Raw genomic sequence first — 16,287 nt, forward strand, 5'->3', positions numbered from 1 at the left:
AAAGGAAGGATTAGTCTTGAGGGCAAAACACAAAATCAATACTCAGAAAGTCATCTTCTATTTTTGTATATAATTGGCTAGAAGTTTACACGATACAAAACAATGAAGCATCAAGACAGGAGACAAACAGGACACGAAGGCATAGTGAATAAATATGTTTTAAGCTGTGATGTGTTGTGGCTTCATATTTCAGAAATTTGAGTTAAGGAAGAAAAACTGTTGCTTTACGGCATATCCTGGTTTCCAACCAACCCGATGTGTTTCAGATCTTCTGGACAAAGCCTAGTGGGAAAATTCCAAAGATCCATATGACATATTAGCAGTAATAAGAAGAAAGTTAACAAAATGAATGTGTACAGCCAGCCAGGTCACTCAGAATGCCATCAGCAAAAAGAAAACAAAAGCAAAAGAAATACTGCATCAACTACTCCTAAGCAAGCTAGCAAAAAGTGGTATATGAGAAAAAAATAATTAAGAAAGATAATATAGTTGGGAATACTATGCAACCATAAAAAATGCGTGTTGGCATAGAAAGTTCACAACAAATTAGGTGAAGAGAGAAATTACAGAGTAATATGTATAGAAGATCCCATTTTTGTCAGTATTTATTAGTGTAGGTGGATGTAGATGTGGATTTCATTTTACTTATATAGATTTACATATACTCAAATATGTAAGTTTTTACTTCATGGTTGTATTAGTTTCCTATTGCTGCTGTAACAAATTACTACAAACTTGGTGGCCTAAAATAACACAAATTTATTGTCCTACCGCCGGAGATCGGAGTCTAAATTCAAGGTGTTGGCAGGGATGCGTTCCTTCTGGAGGCTTCAGGGGACAGTCTGTTCCCTCGCCTTCTCTAGCTTCTCAAGCCTGCCCTCATTCCTTCACTTTTGGCCCCTTGTTCCATATTTTAAGTCATCAGCTTAGTATTTTCTCCTCTCTCTGACCTGCTCCCTCTTACAAAGATTCTTATAAGTACATTAAGGTTACCTGGATTATCCAGAAGGATAATCTCCCCGTCTCAAGATCTTTACCTGCGTCACATCTGCAAAATCCTTTTTCCATGTAAAGTAACATATTCACAGGTTTGGGGGCATGGACATCTTCTGGGGCTGGTCTTCTACCTACCACATTAAAATGTTGTGGGGACAGAGTCCCAGAGAGCAGTTTCCAGGCTCTTGGCCTCACGTGGAAAGGTGGTGGCTCGGGCAGTAGATGGCCATCAACTATTACTGGTTAGCCATTAGCCACTAATATAACTGCCATGGTTACACTAGGGGGTTGGTGAGTTGGTTGGCAGAGAAGCGGATGGCGGATTGCAGATCATGTGGATCCTACTTCCTGTGTCTTGCCCGGCCACCCCAAGACTGGGGTGCAGGGAGACCCTTGTGGGGGTACTGGCGGATGTTTGCTCCCTATAGCTCCACCATAGCCACCAGCAAGAATGTCGCGGTATGACTCCCCTATCTATGGCTCCGTGGGTGTTCCTTTTTGGCCTCACCATGTCCCGCGCTCTTATGTGGGGAGCAGGACCAGAGACCCTGCATGACAATGTTTATTCCTGGGTGAAGAGTTTATGGGAGATTTTTGTTTACTTTGTTTATCTGTATTTTCTTTTAATAAAGCAAACATGTATTTATTTGTGTAATTTTTAAAGGGGACTTTGCTAGGAAGGTGACAAAAAATGTTTTAAAACTGCGTTAGGGTGATGATGGCTCCACTCACTACATTTACTAATACTCATTGACTTGTATACTGAAAATGGGTGAATTTTATGATATATACATGACACCTCGGCCCAGTTGTTAAAAAACAAAAACCAAAGAGGTTCTTTTGTAATTTACTTTCAAATGGCTCAACAACAACAAAATGCAATCTATAGACAGAGAGACACAGAGAAAATACAGCAAGATGTTAACAACTGGTCCAAGTTAAGAGGAGTTCACTGTACAGTTCTTTCAGCGTTGGTGCAGGTTTTCCATTTTTCAAAATCAAAAGGAAAAGTGGGCAGGGAGGACAAGGGGAAATAAGAGAGCATCTCTGGAAACGAAAGCTACTGGGGCATTCCAGTCTCCAGCTGGACTTCAGTTTCGCCATTTTGGTTCTCAAGAAGCCCTGGTTGCGTGGAACCAGCCTGGAAGCAGCCAGTTAGTGCAGCTTGGTTTCCCCTGAAGAAGGCAGCCAGCACTCACCTCTCCCTTCCTCTCCATAGCCCAGGTGAGGCGGGACCACGATCCTCCGCTTCTCTCCCACGCAAACACCAAGTAAACCTTCATCTATCCCCGCAATCACGTAGCCCTGCCCGATGTACGTGTCAAAGGTGCGATTCCGCGAGTAACTGGAAGAGAAGAAAAGAACGAGGTTCTTCACAGGGCAACACACTGGCCTCCAGACCCCGGAACGGGGGGAACCGTAGGATCCGAGGACACAGGCGGGAGACGTGCTCCTCTGAAACTGCGAACAAGAATCCACACACGGCGTGGGAGTGGTGTCAGCAGAAGCCCTCCCAGAAACAAGCCCTCCCACCCTCGGTGTGGTCAGGTTATGAATGGGACGCGGCGACCGGAGCCCGCACGGAAGTGCAGCTCATGTAAACTGGACTGTACGCTTCGCCCACGTCAAGTTAATGAAAAATGCATCACGAGGCTCTTATCAGAAATGAAGACAATGTCTCCAGCACCTAAAGAGGAGAATAGCTGTATATGTGGGACATGAATATTCGGATTGCCATTGAAGTAGCACAGATACTGAGAGCCATTGAGTGCAGTCCTCACCACAGCCTGGTTGCCTGCTCCCTGCTGTCACCCCTGCTCTCCAAGCTACCTTCTGGTGAGGACTTGGGTTTCCCAAGTGCCAATGGCAGGAGGCCCAAGCATTCCGCTGAGCGGACATCCAGCCTCTGTGTAAACTGCCAACGGAGTGCTGGGAGTTTGGTGAGAACAAGAATCAATTCCCCAAAGCCTGATGATTCCCGAGTACAATAATAAAACTGCCACGTCTGCTACCCAGCTCTGAACCACAGTGATCTGTACCCATTACCCACCCCCACCTGGTGCAATTGTGGCAAAAAGCATGTCCTGAAAGGGCCAGTCAGTGCTGCCATTACCCCATCAAACACAGCCAAACGATGACTGCCTCGGAGAAGGCGGCCAGCCAAGTGGGGCCAGGGAGACGAAGCAGCGCTGGGAAGGGCTCTTCCTTCTCGACACCCCTCAGAGATCACAAAGCCAAGGGGTGTGGAGAAATGATAACCACAGGTGAACGTCCTCACCCAGGAAGCGGATTATCTGCAGGACCTCCTGGAGAAGGCTCTGGGGAAGCAGCACAGAGCAGCTTCCTACCTCATCCCCTCACAGGGGCCAGGAAGCCGAGGATGGGAACACAGCAGACAAGGAAGGACAGGCTCGGCTCTCACCTCGCTCCTTCCCCAGGTTTACTACCTCTCCAGCAGGTGCTTGGCGATCATCAGCAAAGACCAGCTCGCTGCTAGCCTTTCAGGCAAGAGGAGGATACCTGTGAGACGGACCCCTTAAAGGGGACAGCAGGAGGTGCGCGAGATGGCAGGTGCCTTAGAGGAGGGAAGAGCTGCCCGTTGGAATAGCCAGCAAAGATTCCACGGGTTTGGGAGACAGGGCACGCTGGGGGATGATATGGGGATCATCAAGGGAAGAGTACGGGGGTACCAACGGGGCCGAGGCCTCGAGGCAGGAAAGAGCTTCCGAAGAGACGGGAGGAGCAGGGCGGGCTTCAAGGGTAGAGAATGTTAAAGAACTTTAACAGGAGACTTAGATAAATGGAAAAACCATCATGTTTCCTCACGGGAAAGTTGAGAATTGTAAAGTTATCAATGCTCCCCCAAACTAACATGAATTTCTAAACAATTCCAATCAATATCTGAGTGGTGTGTACGGGAGAGGAGGGGACTGTAAAATTCATTTGGAAAAAGAAATAATCAAGAATACTGTTTTGAAGGCACAGGATATAGCAAACTCTCATTCCTGTAAAACATTAAAATGGGGGAATATGTATTTCACTGTATATGTATGGAAGACCTATGAAATTCGTAACACTGGTGTCCCTATGAAGAGTGGAACTGGGTGATTGAGGGAACTTCGTCATTGTATATTCTTTTATACTTTCAGGATTTTTGAACCATGTCAATGTTATCACTTAGTAGAAAATAATAATGTTTAAAAAACAATACTCTCTACTATGTAAATTTAAAAACTGCAACAGTTAAAGATGTGATACTGGCTCAGGAACAGCTAGACCAGTGAAAAAGGATAAAAATTCTAGACAGACAAAGGAACCAAAAGTATACTTAAGAATTTGGTACATAATAAAAGTCAGATTTTAGATGAGTAAGGAAAAAAACAGAGTTATTCAATGAAGGGTGTTGGAAAACACTAGCTAACCATCTGGAAAAAAATAGATCCTTACTGTCACACGGAATACCGCAACAAATTCCAGATGGATTGAAGTTTTAAACATGAAAGCATTTATAAGCATGGGGACAGGCTGTGAAAGATTATTAATATTTAGTCCAGGTGGCAAGAATGGAAGGGGATGATGGGCAATTATTACATTATATATATATTTGCACTGTTTCTCTTATACAATAAGAACAATTCTTTGTAAAATAAAAATTATAATAAAGACTTGTTTACAGAATAAAAAAATAAAACTATTAAAAAGGCATGAGGAAAATACAGGCCAATGTTTGTATACTTTAGGGAAGGTGACAGACTATTTGGCAAGTCATCAAAAGCAGAATATATAAGAATTTAGATTAGAATAAAGGAAGCCATAAAGGAAGAGTGGAATGTATTTAACAATATAAAACATTTATATTTAAATAGGTCAAAAATCACAATGACCAAAATTAAAATGCTAATAAACAGGGAATATGCTCTCAACAATATACAACCACGAAAGGGTTAATATCTTTAATGTATAGGGTCTTCAAATCAATAAGATAAGGACAAATATCAGTACCCTCAACATAAAAACAGGCAAAAGACATAAACGGTAAATCACAAAAGAAGATACCCAAATAGTCAATAAACATTTGAAAGGATTTCAACCTCAATAGCAATCAAAGAAATTCAGATTAAAGCTATAAAGTTCCATTTTTCTTCTATAAATCGGCAAAGATTATTTTAAAATGATACTCAACGTTATCAAGTTTGCAAGGAAAGGGGCACTATTAGACATTAATGGAAAACTTTGCTTGAGGACAACTTTGTAGTGTATAGCAAAAGCTGTAAAAATGCACAAAACCTAAACCTGAGCCCCAGAGATTCTTCTAGAAATTTATCCCAAAGAAACAATCACATACATTAAGATTCAGCTACAAAAATAATTATTGCAGCCCTCCCTAGAATGTCAAAAGTTAGGGATTGATTACCTAAATTAAGGCAAATCTATACAATGGAATATTATTTAGCTGTTAGGACAGGCTAGATCCCAACGTTCAAAAATGAAAACCTGTTTGAAACCTAAGAAAACTGTGGTTCCATTAATACAGAAAGAAATCTGATATCCACTAGAAAAACGGTCTTTCAATTCGAAATATAATTCCAGGGAATAAAGGACAGAACCAAGCTCCTATGTGATAAGTAATAACACACACACACACACACAGTTTTTTGTAATAGACAAGGAGTAAAAACGACTCAAAGGTTCCTCAATAGGGAAATGGTTAAATAAATATGGTATATTCACCCAATGAAACACGAGGCAGACATAAAAATTAAATGATTTCTCTTTACGCAGTAATATGGAAAAATTCCAAGGTGAAACAAAACAAGGAGCAGAATATACAGGATACATGCTATATACCATATTCTACATGCTATGTACTATAAAGAGGAGAAAATAAGACAACATTTATATTTGCTTATATCTGTATTAGAAAAAATACACACACTAGAAGAATAAAAAAGAAACATTAATAAAAGTAGCTAATTCTTAAGTAGCTCGGGGAGAGGGCACATGAATAGGCGGGGACAGCTGGTACAACATATCTTAATGCATATTTTGCTTTAATTTTGACCCACATGACTATTACTTCTTCCCAACAAAATCAAATGAAAATTTTAAATGAAGAGATCCTAGGAGTAGAAAGAATGAATTATTTAAGTAAAATAATACCATATAAAAATTGTTCTGTGATGTGTCTGGATGACTAAATAACCTCGAAGGCTATTACCTCAGAGAGACAGACAGATTACTGCCCCAACTTGTTTGCTCTACAGGAGTGGTTTTCCAAACAGCACATGCCACTTGAAGGAGGGAGACACACCAGGCATGCCCCAGCCATCTGCACAATTGCAGGCTAAGCCTTATAAAGAAAACACAACTTGAATAACAACAGCAGCTGGATAATTAGCCTCTGCCAGGCAGGAAGGAAGCTGAACACATGCAACCAGTCCCCTGCAGTAGATAAGCCTGAGAAGTTTGCAAAGTGCTTCCGCCTACCTTCTCTCTTTAACCATTTCTTTGAGAAAGATGCTAATAACAGCTCAAAAACTGAAGCTCGGGACGGTTAAATGCTGTCCAAAGTCACACAGTTGGTGCACCGCACACAGGGACTGGAACCTGGTCTGTTCTCTTCCCTTCCTACCGCCTGCACCTCCTCCCCATCTGGCCACTTCCCATCGTGGACGCCATAGCTAGGTTTATACTTGGACAGCAGAGCGCAGTATAGGGGGATGGTAGGCATCTAGGGTGAGCCTGTCCTGGCTTCCTGCAGATTCATCTCCCACAGGCCCCAAGGAGAGAGTTCTAACTCCCGCTAGAGGAATTCAGTGTCAGAATAGAAACCTGTACTGGAGATGAATACACTAACTCCAAGTCAGCACTGGCGGAGCGCTGGGATCAGGGTGCAGCGGTACTTTATACGTAATATGACGCTGTGGGGAGCGAAGGCTCCCGTCGTTTCCTCACCTGGAATCAAAGAAGGTGCCGTCCAGAAGCGTGCCATTGTAGTGATACCTGAGAAAGTCCCCGCTTTGACTTTGCCGCTCACAGTTTTCAGGTACGACCTTATTCTCAATGGAAATGCCATCCTTGGGGTTATGAAGGTCCAACAACACAACATCAAACACCAGAGATGCCTGTCCAGGAATGTCTTTCCCTAGCGTGGAATGGAGGAAGGTGCTGAAATCAGGCCACAAGATTTAGGAAGTACTTAACACCCACTGTGCTAGTGTTAACTCATTCCTTGAAGTTTTCAAGCCAAGGAAACAAATGCGCCTCCACGTCTTGGGTGGTTCCCCCCGGTGTCCAACCGTGGGCTGGTGGGTATAATTTGAAGCCTGACTTCCTCGGAAAAGGGGGCAAAGGGATACAAATGGCATGAGAGACTACTCTGACTATGCTTCCTATGCATGTGCTGGCAAGTCAAGGCTCTATGTGGTGGTCATACAAACCCAAATACATACCTCTGTTTCTGTTTGTACCTCTGTACAAACGCAAATCTCAGACATTTAAAGGCACAAATTCCAAAGCTCAGATCTGGTTCTGGAGAACATTCCGTAGACTTGTTCTTTGGAACCCATAGTCAATTTTTTAAAGAGACTTATGCAAAATTCAATCCTTTAAGTGCATCCAAAACAAGATATAAATAAAACTAAAGTTAGCTGATGTACGAGAAATAAAAAAATGGCACCCACATTCTAAAGAAATAGTCTTCAAATCATTTCTATCTCACTTCCGGATGATACTGCCTGTCTTGATCTTCCTAACAGTGACAATTTATTCAATGCCTGCAACTAATGCCATATGAAGACAGTACTGGGCATTAGGTCTCCTTGAAGACCAATATTAACCAACAAATAACTCTAAATCCAGAACTTTGGACTAAAAGGAAGTTAACTGATGAACCATCTATCTCAACCCTCTTACTTGCTGTTTGTGATCCATGCAAAGGAGAAGGCCTGGTGACCCACAGGGCCTGCCAAGTCTGTGCTCCTTCAACGGGCTCTTTGGCAGAGCCCGCCCCTCCGTTTCTGTCCCCTCAGGGGGATGATGAAGTCTGCTGGAACCAGGCTGCTGAGTCAGCCTCTGGAATGCAAGGTGTCCAATCCCTGAAATGTGGGTGTGGGTTTGTGGGGGGGGGGAGGAGGGAGCAGTAGACTATTCTTCAGTTGTACTTTCCTGTATCTTTTAATTTAAGAGAAAAAAGAAAGCCTTAAAAGTCACCCCAGAATTTAAACTTTCCTAGCATTACATGTACTCATTGACTGTTTGCCTTTTTGCTTGTTTAAAGTGGTGAAAGAGAAGTTTATTAGAAGAAAAAGTACACTTCAAAGAGGTAGAAGCAGGCCCGAGCAGAAGGCAGTGGTTCGATGGCCATTATTACACTCCAAAGGGTCAAGCGCAGGCCGGGGCTCAGAGGCTCAAACGGCCTGTTTGTTTCTTTACAACAACTTTATTGAGATATACTTCCAATACCATACAATTCACCTGTTCAAAGTTATACCCGGATAGCTGAACACAGTATTCAACTATAAAATATTTAAAAAAATAAGTGTGTTAAATAAACTATGTATTTTAAATATTTAAATTATTAATTCTTTAAAATAAATAAATAGTATTCCTCATCTTAGGCTAGGCATCTAGTTTTTATTATGTATGTCAGGTGCATATGATGATGTCAAAAGGATTTGGAAGCCAAGGTGAATGAAATCCCACTGGCCAAGGAACAGACAACTGGAGCATTAATAAGAATGACAGCATATCTAAGGGAAGGGAGAACTAAGACATATTTACAGCAATTGTCCTCCAACTTTCCTTTTAGCAGGGAACTCCCTCAACCTCCCACCCCACTTTTTAAAGAAACTGTCTGCAGATTTCCAGCATGTAAAATATATAAAAATGGAGGTGGGCAGGAGAGAAGGCTGAGCCTCATCCACTCAGGTTCCCTCTCCTCCAGCCTGTCTCTTGGAAAACATTATATTAGGGCATTATTATAAGTCAGGTACCATTGTCAGTAAACTTCTAAGCATCATGTTTTCCTTTCTATTCTTAACTATATGTATATCTGCTTGTCTATTGCCTGGCAGTCTCTTTGTTGTGTCAGCCTCTCAGGATTAAAGGTGCCTGAAATTCAAATATGAGTAACGGACAAATTCTATTTATGCCGATATTCTGTTTTCTCTCATAGTAAAACAACAGACAGAAAAATTCAATTAATTAAAATTAATGTGTTTTTTTCTAACATTATGCTTCGCATTTGTCCACACGGAGCTAATGTCATGGGTAAAACCCATCATGGAGGTACAAATCTGGGGAAAAAAGGGAATTCTGGCGTCAAATGCTAAGTTTCTCCCTTGATGTCTACAATCTTCCGACTGTCTAGTCCAAATCTCATTTTACAGTGGGAAATACATAGGCTGGAGAGGTTGGTACCCAAGGTTACAGCTTCTGAAGCAGTGAACATCTTATTTATGAACATCAATGACCATGAAGAAGTAGGAGATTCTGCATGCAACTCAGTCACCACACAGCAGGCAACCTAGACTAGCGCTGTCCGCACAGCTTTCTGCAGGGATGGAAATACTCGTCTGCAATGTCCAGTACACAGCACTCGGTAACATGTGGCTCTGAAGTCCATGACATGTGTCTATGTGACCAATATATACAATTTCAATTAAAATTTAATTTTAGTTTAAATGTAAGCAGCCATATGCACCGAATGACTACCATATTGGGCGGGGCAAGTCTAGACCAAAAGGTTTGGGGGTTTCACGTGGTAAGTTGAATTAATCACAGCAATAAAAATGAGGACAGATGAGAGCGGTTCCCAGAGTGAGAAGGACTTACCGTCTCCATCTTCTCCGTAGGCCAGAAAGGGAGGGATCGTGATGATGCGCTTTTCCCCCACGCACATCCCCAGTAGCCCTTTATCCATTCCAGGAATCAGCCAGCCAATTCCCACATATGTGTCATATGTTTTCATGCGATTGTGACTGAAAACCAATGAGGAAGGGAAAAAGTTCCATACCATGAGGACGGTTCTAACTCATCCCTCACTAGGGTTTTTGTTACCCAAATCTCAGCTGAATATTGAACCCTACCCATCCCTAGAGACAAGCACGTATGGACCTCTGATCCCAATCACAGAGCAGACACCCTCAAATTTATAAAAAAGCATGTAACTAAGTCACAGCGATTCACAAAAAATAGGCCTGTTACTCTCTTACCAAATTTTGATGCTATAATGAGAAGGGTTCACTGTCCCCCAGCTTAGCACCTTACACCCACACTTCTCCATAGCTTCATACATATTTAGCCTTCCCCTCCTTCTTCCATGGGAAAAGTATAAAAAGCAGCCAAAAAATGCATGAACCTACTTGGTAATAGGGCCCTTCACTTAATGTGATCTCAAAATACTGTTAATTTAGATAAACATTGCTCTTAGGTTTTTCTACTAGATTAAAACTTTGACTCTTGCACTCTGGGGCATAAAACATTAACCGAAAGACTAAAGTGAAGGAGGTGCTGCCGGTGAAAGCTGGGAAGAGTCCCGTTTCTGATTTCTCCATGGGCATAAAAAGCTGGTGAGACAGAAGGAACTAAGGGGGATTTCACTGATACTAGCATGAGCAGTGAGACTTACCTCGAATCAAACAGCGTCCCGTCCAAGAACGTTCCGTTGTAGTGGTACCTTACAAAATCAGACACCTGGATGGTCCGAGCGCAACTGGGAGGCTTGAAGTAAGTGTGAATCTGAACCTGATCTTCAGCATTCCAAATATCCATCAGAAGTACATCAAAATGAAGCAGTGAATTTGGGGGGATCACACCAGCTAGAAATTAAAGAGAGTTCACACTCAGAAGCTGCTGCCTTCCAGGCCAGACAAGCACCTTAGGAGGTTGCCAAGGGCTCAAGGGGACACTGGTAGCCAATTCCAAAATGAGCCATGCTCCCACCCTCTTTCCTCCAAATGAAACTGAGGGAAAAGAGAATATACAAAATTTTCCTCTCAACAAGGGTAACATTCAATACACCTGTGTTAATAACACCTTCTTTCATATGTAGAAGAAATAAACCTAAGATGGAAAATTTAGGGGTGTGTGTGTGTGTGTGTGTGTGCGCGTGTGCGTGTGTCCACTGCTTCTGCTTTTTATTTTCCCCAACTTAAAGCTTCCAAAGATTCTCCAGTATGCCTAACAGCCTGTAAATGTTCTGGTTGTTTCTGCGGATATGTTTACACACAAGGAACGAAAACTTACAAACGCCTTCACTTCCATAAGCCAGCTTCGGAGGGATCTTCACAAAGCGCCTCTCATTAACACACATCCCGACCAGAGCTTGGTCCATCCCTGCAATCAGCTGTCCTTTCCCCACAAACACATTGAAAGTGGAGTCTCTGTCATAGCTGAAGAGAGAGAGAAAGACAAGAATAAATAATCTTTCCTTCAGTGAAATCAACCTGTGAAAACGTACCCATGCACAGAGTGAGTCACTGCAAAACCAAAAGCCTGCAAAGGAGTTACTGACACAGGAACAGTACCTGTAGGGCTACAATTTTTAAATTACCTTCAATATTGCTAGCAAATCTAGTTAGATAAGCATCAATATAACTCTCCCCCCAAAAAATAAAGTTTCTTTTGCAAAATAGCTACCAATTACTCTACTAAAAATATAGTTTACTCCATTTCTGTGTGACTGGTACCTAAAAGCAACATCATAGATACTACTGCCCAAGTTAATATATATATATTTTTTTTTCTTTTTTTAAGTCAATAAGTAAAACAAAGAGGAAGCATGGTGTAGCATAAAGGGTACTTAAACTCTCAACCTCACTCAGTCTTCTCTGCTGCAAAACAAGAGTAGTAATAACAGCCATCCCAAGATCTGTGTGATACAATGTAGAAAGTGCTCTGAAAACCTAAGGGTTATGCCAATATTACTGTAATTATTACAGGTAATAGAAAGTTCCAATACAGTCTTGAGATCACTCATATATCTGTTTTAAAGGTGACGGCCTTAGGTTGGAAGATAGATAATGGAATCATGGCTATGACCCATGCTCTCATCCTCTTCAATGTCAAACTCAGCAACCAACAAGGGTCTGTCTGCCTCTTAGGAGGCTGTGCTACCCTGTTTCCCCGAAAATAAGACCTAGACGGACATTAGCTCTAATATGCCTTTTGGAGCAAAAAATTAATATAAGACCCGTTATTTATATTGTATTATATTATATTATACCCGGTCTTATTTTACTATATAAATTATTTTACTTATATAATAAGACCGGGTCTTATATTATTTTTTGCTCCAAAAGACACATTAGAGCTGATTGTCCGGCTAGGTCTCATTTCTGGGGAAACATGGTAGGTGTTTTGAGGGCTATAAAAGAAGTGCAAGGCATGAACTTTGGCTATTAAAAAAACACTGGCAGAGACACCCTCAGAGTTTCAGACACTGTGTTTAAGAAAACGACTACAGGGCTGGCCTGGTGGCTCAGGCGGTTAGAGCTCCATGCTCCTAACTCCGAAGGCTGCCGGTTCGATTCCCACATGGGCCAGTGGGCTCTCAACCACAAGGTTGAGACGATCCAACTCCTCGAGTCCCACAAGGGATAGTGGGCAGTGCCCCCTGCAACCAAGATTGAACACGGCACCTTGAGCTGAGCTGACTCCCGGATGGCTCAATTGGTTGGAGCACGGGCTCTCAACCATAAGGTTGGCAGTTTAATTCCTCAAGTCCGGCAAGGAATGGTGGGCTGTGCCCCCTGCAACTAGAAACAGCAACAGGACCAGGAGCTGAGCTGCGCCCTCCACAACTAAGATTGAAAGGACAACAACTTGACTTGGAATAAAGGCAAGGAAGTACACACTGTTCACCAATAAAGTCCTGTTCCCTTTCCCCAATAAAATCTTTAAAAAAAAAAAAAAGAAAACGACTACAGGGCTTGGTTTATAATAATGAAACACTGGAAAAAGAAGTTCAAGGGTATGGCACTGGCTGCATTTAAGGCAAGGACATACAATAACATGCTCTATGGCCATTTAAAAACAACAGATTTCTGTTATAGGGATGTAATGTACAGCGTGATGACTATAGTTAATAATATACATATGACGTTGCATATTTATAAGTTGGTAAGAGAGTCGATCTTAAAAATTCTCATCATAAGAAAATTTTTGTAACTATGCGTAGTGATCAATGTTAACTGCACTTATTGTGGTGATCATTTAAAAATACATACAAATATCAAGTCATTATGTTGTACATCTGAAACTAATATGTCAATTATACCTCAATTAAAATTTGGGGGGAAAAACAGATTTCTATTCACTGGCTCAGAAGGATGGATACATACATTCAGAGGAAAGTGCAGGTTACAGAGCCACTATAAAACAATCCCATTTTGAATTTACATATATAGATGCACATGAAAACAATCCCCAAGGCGATACATGAAAATATTATCAATGGTAATCTATGGGTAGAAGATTTCAGGCAATTTAATTTGTTTTCTCTTTATCTCTTAATTTTTAAAATAATCATATAATCTTTATGTAATGAACTGTTAAGAGCTGTTGGAATTTACCTCATTAGGATGCACCGCCCTTCATTTGGTAAATCACTTCCAACTTCTCATTTTCCCTAACAAACAGCTTGGGAAAGCAGCAGAGTCCACCTCACCACCGGCCAGGGCGGCTTCCTCAGACCCGCCCCCCCCTTTCGCTTCCTACTTTTACAGCCCATTTTAATAACCTTCCTTTCTCCAAGGTCAGTGGACAAAAAGCAAGATTCCAAGTTCAGGCCAACGAGCCAGAGGACAAAAGCACATGGTCAGCTTTGTGCCCTAGATGGCTTTACACCTCCACCCTCCATCTCTGGAGGACCAACGCCCGCCCGCTGGAATGCCAGCTCTTGAATTTCACTTGGCAGGGTCGCCATGCCCTGAACCACCATCAAACTGGTGGATTTATGTTAATAATGGACCAGCACTCAAGGCTTCAGAGACTCCCCAGGCACAGAACATGTGCAAACAGCAACAGTGCACAGGCTAGAAACTATTTTATGTCTTTCATCCACAGAACCTGAATATAGTTCCCAAATGTAATGAGAATTTTTCATAATAACTAGCATTTAGAGAGTGTTTTTTATGTCAGGCACAGTGCCGAACCAAGCTTTTCCACATATGACCTCATTTGATTCTCATACAACACTTTAAGGTGGGTACTGATATTCAGGCGCCTTGGAGGTGAAAAAAATTTGCCAAGTTCCCAAGGTTAGCCAAGCTAGAACCCAAGACTGCCTAATTCTTTACCTTCAAGGCACAGGGCCTTCCCAGATAATGTATAAAAACGGTTATTGCCTCGCAATATTAATTTCTTCATTTGATGACTCCCTAAGCAAAGTGCTAAAAAACAAACAAAAGGAAAAAAAACCTTCTGAAAGAAAATGTGTAATTTACATACACGAGAAATTAACAATGCAAGACTAGTCTTATCTACTGCTGAAAACTCTGACCATCTGGAACTCTGCATCTGATAGATTGCTTATATCTGTTTCGCTTCGTTCTTTTTCTGGAGCTTTGTTCTGTTCTTTCATTTGGGACATGTTTCTTTGTCTCCCCATTTTGGCCGCCTCCCTGTGTTTGTTTCTATGTATTAGGTAAGGCTGCTGTGTCTTTTGGTCTTAGTAGAGTGGCCTTATGTAGTTGGTGTGCTGTGGGGTTCAGTGGCTCAGTCTTTTTGGTCACCTGAGCCACACACTCCAGGTGCGTCCTTTGAGTGGGTTGTGTGTGCCCTCCTCTTGTAGTTGAGCCTTGTTTGATAATTCCACATCAATGTGAGGGACTGACCCTTGGGCTCACTGGTGGTTAGGACTGGCCTTGACTACAGTGGAAGAGTTGTTGTGCATGGCCTGATCCTACAGAGCAGGATCTGTCTCAGCAGGACTCTGGTGCCTGCCCAATCCACACTTAGGGTGTGTTGTACTTGGAGGCGGCTGAGTTATAAGAATGCTCAATGATCTCATAAAAATGGAGATGGAAACCATAAAAAAGAACCAGTCAGAAATAAAGAATAATGGAAACGAAGAATATATTACAGGGAATCAACAGTAGATTTGATGAAGCAGAGCATCCAACCAACGATGTAGAAGATAAGGTAGCAGAAAACACCCAACCAGAACAGCAAAAAGAAAAAAGAATCCAAAAAATTGAGGAGAGTTTAAGGGGCCTCTGAGACAATATCAAGCGTACCAACATTCGCATTATAGGGGCACCAGAAGGAGAAGAGAGAGCAAGGAATTGAAAACCTATTTAAAGAAATAATGACAGAAAACTTCCCTAACCTGGTGAAGGAAATGGACATACAAGCCCAGGAAGCACAGAGAGTCCCAAACAAGATAAACTGAAAGAGGCCAACACCAAGACACATCATAATTAAAATGTCAAAGATTAAATACAAAGAGAGAATCTTAAAAGCAGCAAGAGAAAAGCTTTTAGTTACCTATAAGGGAGCTCCCATAAGACTGTCAGCTGATTTCTCAACAGAAACTTTGCAGGAAATATTCCAAGTGATGAAAAGCAAGGACATATAATCAAGATTCCTCTACTCAGCAAGGCTGTCATTTAGAATTGAAAGACAGATAGGAGCTTCCCAGACAAGAAAAAGCTGAAGGAGTTCATCACAACCAAACCAGTATTACAAGGACTCTTAGAGGGCCTTCTTTAAGATGGGAGGGCGGTTAACGACAGGTAAAAGGGGAAGGGATTAAGAACAAATTGTGTGTTATACAGTAGTAATGGGGACGTAGGAATATAGTCAACAATATTGAAATAACTAGGTATGGTGCCAGATAGGTACTAGATCTGTCAGGGTGACAGATGGGAATGGGGCTGGGGTCAGGGTGAAAAAGGTGAAGGCATTAAGAAATATAAATTGATAGTTAAGACAGAATGGGAAATATAATCAACAATGTTGTAAAGATCATGTAAGGTGCCAGATGGGCACTGGATTTATCAGAGGGATCACGTCATAGACTGTGTAGATGCCTGACCAATGAATGCACTATACACATGAAGAGCTGAAGTAGAATAATATTGAATGTCAACTATAACTAAATATATAGGTATATACAGTCATGGGATGTGGAGTACAGCATAGGGAAGATAGTCAATGGTACTGTAACAGTAACTATATAAGATGTCAGAGGGGTAGTAGCTTGGGGGGTGAGTTATCACTTTAGAAGGGGTTTAAATGTCTATTACGTTGCTTTGTACACCTGAAACTAATAAAATAAAATAAAAT

The 16,287-nt window shown here is 41.8% G+C and overlaps 1 protein-coding gene across 2 annotated transcripts in view; it reads right to left on the bottom strand.

The window, feature by feature from the left end:
• Positions 1-16,287, bottom strand: part of FKBP9 (FKBP prolyl isomerase 9) — a 33,834-nt gene that overhangs the window by 10,230 nt on the left and 7,317 nt on the right. Inside the window, exons 2-6 of one of the 2 annotated variants that reach the window (XM_033088326.1) lie at positions 11,245-11,390; positions 10,628-10,817; positions 9,832-9,977; positions 6,952-7,141; positions 2,196-2,341 (exon numbers count right to left, since the gene is read on the bottom strand). In XM_033088326.1, the coding sequence (XP_032944217.1) occupies positions 2,196-2,341; positions 6,952-7,141; positions 9,832-9,977; positions 10,628-10,817; positions 11,245-11,390 (818 nt within the window). The remainder of the gene's footprint in view (positions 1-2,195; positions 2,342-6,951; positions 7,142-9,831; positions 9,978-10,627; positions 10,818-11,244; positions 11,391-16,287) is intronic. The other variant, XM_033088327.1, reaches the window with a different exon arrangement.

The sequence above is a fragment of the Rhinolophus ferrumequinum genome, chromosome 20 (genome assembly GCF_004115265.2).
Source record: "Rhinolophus ferrumequinum isolate MPI-CBG mRhiFer1 chromosome 20, mRhiFer1_v1.p, whole genome shotgun sequence".
Taxonomy (NCBI): Eukaryota; Metazoa; Chordata; class Mammalia; order Chiroptera; family Rhinolophidae; genus Rhinolophus; species Rhinolophus ferrumequinum.